We start from the raw sequence: 14,483 nt of genomic DNA on the forward strand, positions 1-14,483 counted from the left end.
CGCTTGAGCATGCTTTTGCGGCACAGTCGATAGCGCGCCGGACCTCGGGCTAGGAGGTCGAGGGTTCGAGACCCGCTCCCTGCCTGTTTCATTACATTGGTGTCGGAAGTGATCGGACCTCGCATCCACGACAGTGCGTGTGCTTGGCCGGTGAGCGCGTTCCTGTAAGACGTAAAGTCGCAAGCTAGCGCGAGGACGCGCTCTTTGAAAGGAGGGAGTAGTGTAACGACCCTGGGTTTATAAGCGCGGAAATCGACTCTGCCGCTTGAGCATGCTTTTGCGGCACAGTCGATAGCGCGCCGGACCTCGGGCTAGGAGGTCGAGGGTTCGAGACCTGCTCCCTGCCTGTTTCATTACAATACATTTAGAAATCTATGTTAATCAATTATTGCACCCACACTGCTCGTGAGTGTCAACAAGCGTCGTTGCCAATGGCTAAAATATAACACCTTGCCAAACCCGGCTGCACGCGTGCGCCATCGTGCGCTATCGTGCATAAATGTATTTTGCACCCCACACCAAACATGATCATGACATACAGGTTAATAAAATATCAAAACAAACTCTGAACCAATGACATTAATTTGGGGATAGGTCAAAAAACATTAAACATGTATGATAATTTAGCTAGTTAGCTTGCACTTCTTAGCTAACGTTAATTTGTCCTATTTAGCTAGCTTGCTGCTGCTAGCTAATTTGTCCTGGGATATAAACATTGAGTTGTTATTTTACCTGAAATGCACAAGGATCTCTACTCCGACAATTAATCCACACATAAAACGGCCAACCGAATCGTTTCCAGTCATCGTTTAAATTATATGGTGATCGCATCTAAACTTTCATTGTATTACCAGGACTACCTGCAAAACAGTTTGTCTTTCTATCACCCACGTGGGTATAACCAATGAGGAGATGGCACGTGGGTACCTGCTTCTATAAGCCCAGTATGTAGAAGCAAACCAATCTGGTTTGAGTTTAGTGGGACTATCATTTGTTTTTCAACAGGACAATGACCCAAAACACACCTCCAGCCTGTGAAATTGATTTTTGACCAAGAAGGAGAGTGATGGAGTGCTGCATCAGATGACCTGGCCTCTACAATCACCCTACCTCAAGCCAATTGAGATGGTTTGGAATGAGTTGGACAGCAGAGTGAAGGAAAAGCAGCCAACAAGTGCTCAACATGTGTGAGCTCCTTCAAGACTGTTGGAAAAGCATTCCAGGTGACTACCTCATGAAGCTGGTTGAGAGAATGCCAAGAGTGTGCAAAGCTGTCATCAAGGCAAAGTGTGGCTACTTTGAAGAATCTAAAATATTTAGATTTGTTATACACTGTTTTTGGTTACTGCATGGTTACATATGTGTTATTTGATAGCTTTGATGTCTAAACTATTATTCTACAATGTAGAAAATAGTAAAAAAAAATAAAGAAAAACCCTGGAATGAATAGGTGTGTCTAAACTTTTGACCTGTAATGTGGAGAGCGCGGAGGAGCGGGGTGACGTGAGAGAACTTGGGAAGGTTGAACACCAGACGGGCTGCGGCGTTCTGGATGAGTTGTAGGGGTTTAATGGCACAGGCAGGGAGCCCAGCCAACAGCGAGTTGCAGTAATCCAGACGGGAGATGACAAGTGCCTGGATTAGGATCTGCGCCGCTTCCTGTGTGAGGCAGGGTCGTACTCTGTGAATGTTGTAGAGCATGAACCTACAGGAACGGGCCACCGCCTTGATGTTAGTTGAGAACGACAGAGTGTTGTCCAGGATCACGCCAAGGTTCTTAGCGCTCTGGGAGGAGGACACAATGGAGTTGTCAACCGTGATGGCGAGATCATGGAACGGGCAGTCCTTCCCCGGGAGGAAGAGCAGCTCCGTCTTGCCGAGGTTCAGCTTGAGGTGGTGATTCGTCATCCACACTGATATGTCTGCCAGACATGCAGAGATGCGATTCGCCACCTGGTCATCAGAAGGGGGAAAGGAGAAGATTAATTGTGTGTCGTCTGCATAGCAATGATAGGAGAGACCATGTGAGGATATGACAGAGCCAAGTGACTTGGTGTATAGCGAGAATAGGAGAGGGCCTAGAACAGAGCCCTGGGGGACACCAGTGGTGAGAGCACGTGGTGCGGAGACAGATTCTCACCACGCCACCTGGTAGGAGCGACCTGTCAGGTAGGACGCAATCCAAGCGTGGGCCGCGCCGGAGATGCCCAACTCGGAGAGGGTGGAGAGGAGGATCTGATGGTTCACAGTATCAAAGGCAGCCGATAGGTCTAGAAGGATGAGATCAGAGGAGAGAGAGTTAGCTTTAGCAGTGCGGAGCGCCTCCGTGACACAGAGAAGAGCAGTCTCGGTTGAATGACTAGTCTTGAAACCTGACTGATTTGGATCAAGAAGGTCATTCTGAGAGAGATAGCAGGAGAGCTGGCCAAGGACGACACGTTCAAGAGTTTTGGAGAGAAAAGAAAGAAGGGATACTGGTCTGTAGTTGTTGACATCGGAGGGATCGAGTGTAGGTTTTTTCAGAAGGGGTGCAACTCTCGCTCTCTTGAAGACGGAAGGGACGTAGCCAGCTGTCAAGGATGAGTTGATGAGCGAGGTGAGGTAAGGGAGAAGGTCTCCGGAAATGGTCTGGAGAAGAGAGGAGGGTATAGGGTCAAGCGGGCAGGTTGTTGGGCGGCCGGCCGTCACAAGACGCGAGATTTCATCTGGAGAGAGAGGGGAGAAAGAGGTCAAAGCACAGGGTAGGGCAGTGTGAGCAGAACCAGCGGTGTCGTTTGACTTAGCAAACGAGGATCGGATGTCGTCGACCTTCTTTTCAAAATGGTTGACGAAGTCATCCGCAGAGAGGGAGGAGGGGGGGAGGGGGAGGAGGATTCAGGAGGGAGGAGAAGGTGGCAAAGAGCTTCCTAGGGTTAGAGGCAGATGCTTGGAATTTGGAGTGGTAGAAAGTGGCTTTAGCAGCAGAGACAGAAGAGGAAAATGTAGAGAGGAGGGAGTGAAAGGATGCCAGGTCCGCAGGGAGGCGAGTTCTCCTCCATTTCCGCTCGGCTGCCCGGAGCCCTGTTCTGTGAGTTCGCAATGAGTCGTCGAGCCACGGAGCAGGAGGGGAGGACCGAGCCGGCCTGGAGGATAGGGGACATAGAGAGTCAAAGGATGCAGAAAGGGAGGAGAGGAGGGTTGAGGAGGCAGAATCAGGAGATAGGTTGGAGAAGGTTTGAGCAGAGGGAAGAGATGATAGGATGGAAGAGGAGAGAGTAGCGGGGGAGAGAGAGCGAAGGTTGGGACGGCGCGATACCATCCGAGTAGGGGCAGAGTGGGAAGTGTTGGATGAGAGCGAGAGGGAAAAGGATACAAGGTAGTGGTCGGAGACTTGGAGGGGAGTTGCAATGAGATTAGTGGAAGAACAGCATCTAGTAAAGATGAGGTCAAGCGTATTGCCTGCCTTGTGAGTAGGGGGGGAAGGTGAGAGGGTGAGGTCAAAAGAGGAGAGGAGTGGAAAGAAGGAGGCAGAGAGGAATGAGTCAAAGGTAGACGTGGGGAGGTTAAAGTCACCCAGAACTGTGAGAGGTGAGCCATCCTCAGGAAAGGAACTTATCAAGGCGTCAAGCTCATTGATGAACTCTCCAAGGGAACCTGGAGGGCGATAAATGATAAGGATGTTAAGCTTGAAAGGGCTGGTAACTGTGACAGCATGGAATTCAAAGGAGGCGATAGACAGATGGGTCAGGGGAGAAAGAGAGAATGTCCACTTGGGAGAGATGAGGATCCCAGTGCCACCACCCCGCTGACCAGAAGCTCTCGGGGTGTGCGAGAACACGTGGGCAGACGAGGAGAGAGCAGTAGGAGTAGCAGTGTTATCTGTGGTAATCCATGTTTCCGTCAGTGCCAAGAAGTCAAGGGACTGGAGGGAAGCATAGGCTGGGATGAACTCTGCCTTGTTGGCCGCAGATCGGCAGTTCCAGAGGTTGCCAGAGACCTGGAACTCCACGTGGGTCGTGCGCGCTGGGACCACCAGGTTAGAGTGGCAGCGGCCACGCGGTGTGAAGCGTTTGTATGGTCTGTGCAGAGAGGAGAGAACAGGGATAGACAGACACATAGTTGACAGGCTACAGAAGAGGCTACACTAATGCAAAGGAGATTGGAATGACAAGTGGACTACATGTCTCGAATGTTCAGAAAGTTAAGCTTACGTTGCAAAAATCTTATTGACTAAAATGATTAAAATGATACAGTACTGCTGGCTGGTGAAGTAGGCTAGCTAGCAGTGGCTGCGTTGTTGACTTAGTTTGAACGTGTTGCTGGCTAGGTAGCCTCGATAACTGGCTAGGTAACCTCGATAACTGGCTAGATAATTACTTTAAACTACACAATTATCTTAGATACAAAGACAACTATGTAGCTAGCTAACACTACACTAATCAAATCGTTCCGTTGTAATGTTTCGGTAGAAGTTGGCTAGCTGGCTAGCTAGCAGTGTTGACAACGTTAGGACGGCAAAAATAGCTGGCTAGCTGACTTTGTTTGAAAGTGGAGCTGGCTAGGTAACCTCGATAACTGGCTAGATAATTACTCTAAACTACACAATTATCTTAGATACAAAGACAGCAAAGACAACTACGTAGCTAGCTAATACTACACTAATCAAATTGTTCCGTTGTACTGTTTCGGTAGAAGTTGGCTATTGCATCATTATTGCATCATCATTTATCCCATAATGACATCACTCGAGCCCTATAAAAGGGAACACGGCCCGTCTACAAGTCTTATCCATCAATCACAATGCCCAGAAGACGCAGATCCTCCAGACGACCTGTCCGCAGACGCCGCCGCCCCAGGGTGTCCCGACGTCGTCGCAGGAGAGGAGGCCGCAGGAGGCGTTAGACAGGACGGGTAGAACCTACCTGACCTATCCGCCCCCTCCGGGTTCTCCCTCCCGACCCCTGGTAGTGTAGAGGTGTTAAAGTCTGCTTAAATAAAAGATGGGCTTTTAACTAAAACTGCTACGACTTTCTTTATATTATTAGATGGTGTTTTTTTGGGCTATAAGATTTAGGCAGTAGAGTTAATCATAGATATTTGAATAACGGTGTCTGTCACTAATAAATAAATAATAGTTCAAAGATAAGAGGTGAGACCTGTCCTAAGGAACTACTAAAAGTACTCATTGTGTAGAAAATACTGCAGGCTCTTTGTATGTGCAAAATCTTGTTCTGTTAGCGGACCTCACAGGAATGAAGAATCCAATGTTAAATAAAATGATTGCAACAAGAGTAATTCAATCATCCCACGTGATTTTTGTCGAAAAAAACAATGCGGAAGTTTGTTACGTTTGTTATGGATATTTATTTTAAAAGAGATGCCAAGTCATAAATGACACTGTACCCATTAAACAATGAACAAATAACTTCACCCAGTCTACAAAAAGCATTTCTGGTTCCGTTTTAGCGCAGCAAGGCTTCGGATAAGAACCCCCTCTCGAAGAGTGTTGCAGTCCAAATGGCCAGGCAAGGCCTAGATAGCGAGCTAACGTTAACAAAAAAATATATATTGAAAATATCACCACATACTATTTTTGTTTTGCTCACAAGTAAGCAAAATATGGAAATGTGTAGCTAGCTAAACTAAGTTAAAAAAAAGTCTAGTCCCGATGTTATCCCTTGTCTGGATAGCATCGCCAAATCGGGACTAGCTAAACACCCGTCGAACTAACTAACATTCGCTACCTTGCCATTTATTTCGTTGTTTAGCCAGCCAAGGCCCGGGTCATGGTACTAAATTAGCGTAACAACATTGATTAATAAGGGCGATTCCAGCATGCAAAGGTACAACTTTAATGTTTCCCAGAATTTCCCAGTATCTGTGCTTTAGTCCTCGTTCAAAACAAAAAATACTAGGTCAAATCATAACGTAAGTGATCTTCAGGTCGGAGCTATAGAAAGAGGTCCAGATTCCCGATTTGGATAACGGTTCAAATCAAATAACGGTTCCCAGTCGGAGCTCGTCTTTTTCCGAGTTCCCAGTTGTTTTGAACTTTCGGACGCCGGCAATTTCCCAGTTCGCAATTCCCAGTTTTTGAACGCGGCATTAGAGATGTAGACGATGAGTATGACGTGTCTCCTGGCAGTGCTAACGGGATCACTGAGTCGTCCCTACTCTCAACCCATAAGTGTAACCCTTGCCTAACCTTAACATTACGATTTAAAATGACAACTTCAATGGGGGGCGGGACGTCCCAAGGACCCCGTATTGCACGGACCAACTTTGACATAAACCGCACAACACAACGACGAGAGAGCGGGATAGAGTTAGTGAGCCTTATCTACTTTGAAGAACTAATCAAATGTATTTTGTAGACAGCTCTGCAGCATACTTAGGCAGGCTAGCCGTCGCGACGTCCCCTGAATGCCCCTCTGCTAGCCGGCTAGAGCATATCGGACTATTAGCGGAAGAGGCCCATCGGACAAATTCTTTGGCCACTATACCTATTTTGCCAATTGGCCTGGACTAATATACCACACGGAGCCCTGCTGATCCATGACGACTCGTCTGCCGACGTAACAGCACGAGCGGGCTACAACAGACTTCTTCCGTCGCGATATCCCTCTAATAGGCTGACCACACCGCTCGCGTCGCAAAATACTGTAACGACCCTGGGTTTATAAGCGCGGAAATCGACTCTGCCGCTTGAGCATGCTTTTGCGGCACAGTCGATAGCGCGCCGGACCTCGGGCTAGGAGGTCGAGGGTTCGAGACCCGCTCCCTGCCTGTTTCATTACATTGGTGTCGGAAGTGATCGGACCTCGCATCCACGACAGTGCGTGTGCTTGGCCGGTGAGCGCGTTCCTGTAAGACGTAAAGTCGCAAGCTAGCGCGAGGACGCGCTCTTTGAAAGGAGGGAGTAGTGTAACGACCCTGGGTTTATAAGCGCGGAAATCGACTCTGCCGCTTGAGCATGCTTTTGCGGCACAGTCGATAGCGCGCCGGACCTCGGGCTAGGAGGTCGAGGGTTCGAGACCTGCTCCCTGCCTGTTTCATTACAATACATTTAGAAATCTATGTTAATCAATTATTGCACCCACACTGCTCGTGAGTGTCAACAAGCGTCGTTGCCAATGGCTAAAATATAACACCTTGCCAAACCCGGCTGCACGCGTGCGCCATCGTGCGCTATCGTGCATAAATGTATTTTGCACCCCACACCAAACATGATCATGACATACAGGTTAATAAAATATCAAAACAAACTCTGAACCAATGACATTAATTTGGGGATAGGTCAAAAAACATTAAACATGTATGATAATTTAGCTAGTTAGCTTGCACTTCTTAGCTAACGTTAATTTGTCCTATTTAGCTAGCTTGCTGCTGCTAGCTAATTTGTCCTGGGATATAAACATTGAGTTGTTATTTTACCTGAAATGCACAAGGATCTCTACTCCGACAATTAATCCACACATAAAACGGCCAACCGAATCGTTTCCAGTCATCGTTTAAATTATATGGTGATCGCATCTAAACTTTCATTGTATTACCAGGACTACCTGCAAAACAGTTTGTCTTTCTATCACCCACGTGGGTATAACCAATGAGGAGATGGCACGTGGGTACCTGCTTCTATAAGCCCAGTATGTAGAAGCAAACCAATCTGGTTTGAGTTTAGTGGGACTATCATTTGTTTTTCAACAGGACAATGACCCAAAACACACCTCCAGCCTGTGAAATTGATTTTTGACCAAGAAGGAGAGTGATGGAGTGCTGCATCAGATGACCTGGCCTCTACAATCACCCTACCTCAAGCCAATTGAGATGGTTTGGAATGAGTTGGACAGCAGAGTGAAGGAAAAGCAGCCAACAAGTGCTCAACATGTGTGAGCTCCTTCAAGACTGTTGGAAAAGCATTCCAGGTGACTACCTCATGAAGCTGGTTGAGAGAATGCCAAGAGTGTGCAAAGCTGTCATCAAGGCAAAGTGTGGCTACTTTGAAGAATCTAAAATATTTAGATTTGTTATACACTGTTTTTGGTTACTGCATGGTTACATATGTGTTATTTGATAGCTTTGATGTCTAAACTATTATTCTACAATGTAGAAAATAGTAAAAAAAAATAAAGAAAAACCCTGGAATGAATAGGTGTGTCTAAACTTTTGACCTGTAATGTATATTAACGGATGTACATGTCAAAATGCTGAATTTTGGCACTTTAGCAAGTCTTGATTGATTTGAATTCTCCATGTGGTCTATATTATTAAATATCATCATTAAATATAACAGACTTTTAAAACTCAATATTGGTGCACAATTTCTACTTAAAATACCAAAGGCACTCTTTTTGTGGAACGACCCACCTACACCCAACAGAGTCTCTGAACCAAATACAATCACCACACAGATGGTAATCATAGCTGACCTGGATGTATGTCTTTGTTTAACAGAAGAAAAGCAAACCATTCAAGTCAATCGGGCACAATTCACAGGACGCTGCGATTATATCCAACAGGAATGAGGTCGTTAGACACTGTTCACCGTGCAATTGTAGACCAATCAAGGTGATGGGTTCATCTTTAAATCAACATTCATCAAGAGTGAGTCGATTTACAGAACAATGACTGCCATCTATTGGCCCTTGGACAACAAGTCCCTACATTACTTCATCATTTAGAACTTGGTGGTCAATAAGGCTCTGGCTAAACTAGCTGCTGGGTCATTGTGTGTGTGTGTGTGTGTGTGTGTGTGTGTGTGTGTGTGTGTGTGTGTGTGTGTGTGTGTGTGTGTGTGTGTGTGTGTGTGTGCAAAATCTTCTTTCCACACGGACCTCACTTTCGAATGAGAAGAGTGTAATATCACATTCATGTTACAAATAAAATTACTTAAATCTGAGTAATTCTTTATAGTATGCATGTGATTCACACTCCCGCACGCTGAACTTTGACTCATGGTAGGGGAAGGAAAATGCAGTTCCTTGAGATGGGGCAAGAACGAGATGTTAGGAAAAGTGCAATAGTATCATAAGGAGACTTATATTTAGAATACGGATGAGGAATGGAGGGAAAAAGAGTGGCAGAGGAGGTCGAAGAGGGTGAGCTTGAAATCAGTAGAAGATGGCGGGAGATGGTTTGTCGAGGAAGAATGGTGGAAAGTGTAAGCAGAGTGAGCCATACGCAGCCATATCAAGGTCTGGAGGCAAAATGGAAGTGAGTGAGGGTGAATTATCGACGTTAGCAGGTGTGGTGACGTTCTCGGAGCCTGAGGCACCGATGGTCAGGATAAAAATATAAGTCCACATTGTTTTGAGAAAATTGACCTCATGCCTTTTGGCTGATCCATATGTGGTTTCAGAGTGGGTGAAAATGGAGTTTGGTGCTGTGGGATCGGTGAAGGTAACCCGAAGTGATCTTGTGATAATAGGTTGTGCTTCTGCCGGTCAGAGGGAGAAGGCGCTCCACGCCAAACAAATGGGGAAAAGAGATGCCGTTGATTACTGGGGTAGCGGTAAATGTGACAGTGGACCAACTGAAGGAGAAGATTCCCAGTGTTTGTGATGCTCTTTGTTTGGTGCGATGCAGACAGGGTGGCATGAGTGGTAAAACAGAAGTAATTAATTGTCTGTTCTTTTGAGTTTTGATGTTGAATCTTTGCCCGACAAAGTGAACTTAGGATATTTCAGTTATCCCCTATGAGCTTTTGTGCCGAATCCATTATGTTGTTACAGGTGTCAAGATTATGGGCATGTGGCACCAGTGTGTAGGAGTGAGGTGTGAGAAGTGTGCAGAAGGACATGAGACAATGGAATGTATAGTATTGGAGAATGAAGCGATATGTGTTCATTGTAGGGGTGCCCATGGGGCCGGGGATCAGAAATGTCTGGTGCGAGAACGGCAGGTTGAGGTTGCCAGGGTTAGAATAGTGCAGACGGTGTTGTATGCTGAGGCAGTGAAAAAAGTAAAGGAAGATGGGTCAAGGGGGAGAGATCCTGAGAGGGTTCATGTGAGTAGTAGATCTGTGCCAGTACAGAGCGATAGGCCAACGAGTGATATATGCTACAGTAAGATTTACTTTTTAGCGTTCATAGCAATGGTTATAAACCGTACCGCAGGTCACAGAAAATAGAGGTTCTTGTGGCAGCTGCTGAGAAGTATTTGGGTGCACGAGATTTGATGTCAGAAGAGTTACAGGTTGTGTTGAGTGGTGGTGTCCCGTCCTTCCAGGCCTTGGCCTGAGGTAGGACTAGATAGGTTTAAATAGTGGAATAGGGTGGTGGGTTTTTAATGAGTGTAGGTTTAGATGGTAGGGTATTTGTTTATTTACGTTTTCATAAGGGATTTATACATTGTTGCGAAAGTAGTTTGGGGTTGGGTGTGTTTTGATTTTTCTTCAACGCACTGCAGGTCCTCTAATACAAGACTATTAAAGGCCCAGTGCAGCACCCCTACTTCCCGCTGCAATGGATGTATAGCTCAATCTAGTTGTAGGTGGTAATGCAACATTTATTGGATGCCAACCACCATTTAACATCGCCGAAGAAGAAAAATACACTCCCGGACAACAGGTGGCGTGTGTCTACATTAAGTGTAGTTTGGCAGAACGCCTACTATTTCGAGATAGAAAACGAGGAAGTTGCAATTGCGTTTGTTCTGGTTCTTATTTTAGAGGAGCTGTTAGGTCATAAATATAATTTAAACAATTAACAATAACTTCAACCAGTCAACAAAAAATATTTTCTTATTCTATTTTTGCGAAACAAGGCCTCAGGTAAGAACCCGTCGCTTGCGGATCTGTTGCAGGGCAAATGGCCAGGGAAGGCCTCGCTAACGTTTGAGACTCAACTATTAGCTAAAGCTAACAAACAATGTCGCCACATAACGTTTTTCCCCCGCAAGTAAGCAACATAGGGAAATATGTAACGTTAGCTAGCTAAACCAAATATTATGTAGCTGCTAACCTAGCTAGCTAGCGAAATATGTTGGCTAAAACCCAAAACCAAAATAGCTAACGTTAGCCAGCTACCTTGCGCATGTAGATTTTATTTCGTTGCTTAGCCAACCAAGGCCCGGGACAGGGAACTAAGTTTGCGTTGCAACATTGAATAAATCAGAAAATATGGGATGTGTTGTGTGCTAACTAGCTATATAGCAAGCAAGCCATCAAATTACATAACTGTCGTGCATCTCATACAGACTTATTTTCCAGGTTGTTAGTTTGGACTTCATTTTGGAACAGTGAGGATAACCATCCTGGAGCTTTCTACCGCTTCTCCACACTGAGTCAAAGAATATACTGACTGGGTCCTGACTGACAACATCCCTGGGCACCGCAGGAGAAATGGCATCAGTGGAAGACAGCAGTCAAACACTCCTGCTGAATATCATCACGAAAGATGAAGAGGAGGAAGTGAAGATTTGGGAATGTGATGATTACCCAGGTAAGAGAGCAGGTTTTATCAACAGCGGTTGGACCTAGTGGTTAGAGCGTTGGGCCAGTAACCAGCAGGTAGCCTAGTGGTTAGAGCGTTGGGCCAGTAACCAGCAGGTAGCCTAGTGGTTAGAGCGTTGGGCCAGTAACCAGCAGGTAGCCTAGTGGTTAGAGCGTTGGGCCAGTAACCAGCAGGTAGCCTAGTGGTTGGACTAGTAACCAGCAGGTAGCCTAGTGGTTAGAGCGTTGGGCCAGTAACCAGCAGGTAGCCTAGTGGTTAGAGCGTTGGGCCAGTAACCAGCAGGTAGCCTAGTGGTTAGAGCGTTGGGCCAGTAACCAGCAGGTAGCCTAGTGGTTAGAGCGTTGGGCCAGTAACCAGCAGGTAGCCTAGTGGTTAGAGCGTTGGGCCAGTAACCAGCAGGTAGCCTAGTGGTTAAAGCGTTGGGCCAGTAACCAGCAGGTAGCCTAGTGGTTAGAGCGTTGGGCCAGTAACCGGAAGGTTGCTGGATGGAATCCCCGAGCTGACAAGGTAAAAATCTGTTGTTCTGCCCCTGAGCAAAGCGGTGAACCCGCTGTTCCCTGGGCGCCGAAGACGTGGATGTTGATTATGGCAGCTCCCCCACACCTCTGATAGAGGGGTTTGGTTAAATGCGGAAGACATGTTTCAGTTGAAAACATTCAGTTGGACAACTGACTAGATATCCCCCTTTCCCAGTGGTGTTCTGGTCCTCAAGGCCAGCTGGCTTTCATACTTTCCTTTTAGTCAAGAGTCAGATTAATTTCAGTATTTTTAAGACACTATTTTTAGGCTGTTGTTGATGGAGCGAGGCAGATTTAAAGTACATACTTTGGTTATTTAGATGCCAACCGCCAACCACTTTGTTACATGGTTTTAGTATTTGTTTTTATTCCCTTGAGTCAATGCAAGATGATGTAGTTACACCGTTTTGACATAATTTATTATGTTCTCATTCACACAGGAGCGAGTCCAGAGATGACATCGGTGGGGCCGTCAAACAGCAGTCAAACACTGGGCCTGAATGTCATCATAAAAGAAGAAGAAGAGGAAGAAGAGGAGGAAGACGACATTGGAGAATCTGATCACGGTAAGAAGTGAAAGGAAATGTAGCATTCTAGTTTCAACCAGAGAAACCTACTTAGCCCCACTTCAATAGTACTCTCCATACACTAGCAGGTTAGTTTTCTATACCCATTTTCACTACTGCTTTATTGGAAACATTTTTAATTTGATCCAATGATTGTGGATGTAGGATCCCGAGTGGCGCAGCGGTCTAAGGTACTGCATCTCAGTGCTAGAGACACTGTCCCAGTGTCGTCCGAGTTTGGCCGGGGTAGACTGTCATTGTAAATAAGAATTTGTTCTTAACTGACTTGCCAGGTTAAATAAAAATTAAATAAAGTGTGCTGCACCTGCTCACCTGTTTTTATGTTGTCATTCACCCAGGAGAGACCTCTAACTCCTCTGACCAAGTCGAGACATTTCCTGCATCGGGGAAGAAACATCAGGAAGGGAGCAAAGCTAAGGGGTCTCACCACTGCCCACACTGTGAGGAGAGCTTCCCATTCCCATCATATCTTGAAAGACACCTTCGAAAACATTCTGGAGAGAAGCCTTATGCCTGCTCTGTCTGTGGGAAGCGCTTTCCTGCGTCACATCATCTAACAGTTCATCAACGAGTGCACACAGGAGAGAAGCCTTACCACTGCTCTGACTGTGGGATGAGTTTCTCTCAACTGAGTGGCTTGAAAGGTCACCAAAGAACACACACAGGAGAGAAGCCTCACCACTGCTCTACCTGCAGCAAAAGTTTCTCCTATCTGCGAGACTTGCAACGTCATCAGCTGATTCACACAGGAGAAAAGCCTTACTCCTGCTCTGACTGTGGGAAGGGTTTCACCTCACCAAGCCATCTAACTGTTCATAAGAGAGTGCATACTGGAGAAAAGCCTTATAATTGTTCTGAATGTGGGGAGAGTTTCTCTTATGTGGGTAGCTTCAAACATCACCAGAGAATACATACAGGAGAGAAGCCATACTCCTGTCATGACTGTGAGAAGCGCTTCACCTCATCGAATCAGCTAAAGGTTCACCAGAGGGTGCACACGGGAGAGAAACCTTTCTGCTGCTCTGAATGTGGGGACTTTTTCTCTCAACAAAGTAACTTGAAATCACACCAGCGAACACACAGGAGAGAAGCCTTACCATTGATCTCACTGTAGAGACCCTTGTTCTTAACATACTAACTTAAGTCAGACATCACCAGTAGGGAAGCTTTTACATATGACTGATGCACATATTCAATTAATTCCTTAAGTGGATCAGTGGGCACACAGGAGAGAAGCCATATAAGTAATGCTTGGACTTGCAGAGATTAGTTACCCCCATAATGGCATTCATAGAAGAAGTGGGGGACATTCTAAAATGCTTGTGGTGATCTCCAATGGCTTAACCTGACTTAAGGACATTGAATCAAAAGGAAAGTAGAGAGAAACATCTAGGGGTTAACTGTGTAATGTTGCTAAAGGTGTGTAAAAGGGAAATAGTCAAATAATGCATTAAAGGATTGATACATATTTGAATTAAAAGCTATTAGATGCTATATGGAACTCTTTAAACTTTGTTAAATTATATATTTTTGTTATGTAGGCCTAACTGTATTGGCTATGAGTTATACTGATAATAAAGTCTTTACCCTGAATTCAGATGTTTTTCCCTCTTTGATTTAGGATACATTTCAACCACAGAAAAATACTCTTATTAAAGTTGCACTGAAGCTAGTAGTAAATCAATGACCCGTTTGTTTATGTAAATAGATATTTCAGAGGCGTAGCCTAGTGGTTAGAGCGTTGGACTAGTATCCGAAAGGTTGCAAGATCAAATCCCCGAGCTGACAAGGTAAAAATATCTGCCTTTGATCTGCCTGTGCCGTTAACCCACTGTTCCTAGGCCGTCATTGAAAATAAGAATTTGTTCTTAACTGACTTGCCAAATAAAATAAATAAAGAGTCCGTATGAAAGAGCTGTGAACTCATCTGCGAGTGCTACCATCTA

General features: G+C 45.6%; 1 protein-coding gene across 2 annotated transcripts; it reads left to right on the top strand.

The window, feature by feature from the left end:
- Positions 1 to 10,562: 10,562 nt before the first annotated feature.
- On the top strand, positions 10,563 to 14,130 carry LOC129813213 (gastrula zinc finger protein XlCGF7.1-like). Of its 2 annotated transcripts, none has more exons than XM_055865490.1 (4): positions 10,563 to 10,750; positions 11,176 to 11,420; positions 12,391 to 12,516; positions 12,876 to 14,130. In XM_055865490.1, exons 2-4 carry the CDS (start codon positions 11,321 to 11,323, stop codon positions 13,649 to 13,651), a joined length of 1,002 nt encoding a protein of 333 aa, XP_055721465.1. In that variant the 5' UTR covers positions 10,563 to 10,750; positions 11,176 to 11,320; the 3' UTR covers positions 13,652 to 14,130. The 2 variants fall into 2 exon arrangements, with proteins under 2 accessions (XP_055721465.1, XP_055721464.1); XM_055865489.1 differs by having other exon boundaries at positions 11,189 to 11,420.
- Positions 14,131 to 14,483: the final 353 nt, after the last annotated feature.

Source organism: Salvelinus fontinalis, chromosome 16 (assembly GCF_029448725.1).
Source record: "Salvelinus fontinalis isolate EN_2023a chromosome 16, ASM2944872v1, whole genome shotgun sequence".
NCBI lineage: Eukaryota > Metazoa > Chordata > Actinopteri > Salmoniformes > Salmonidae > Salvelinus > Salvelinus fontinalis.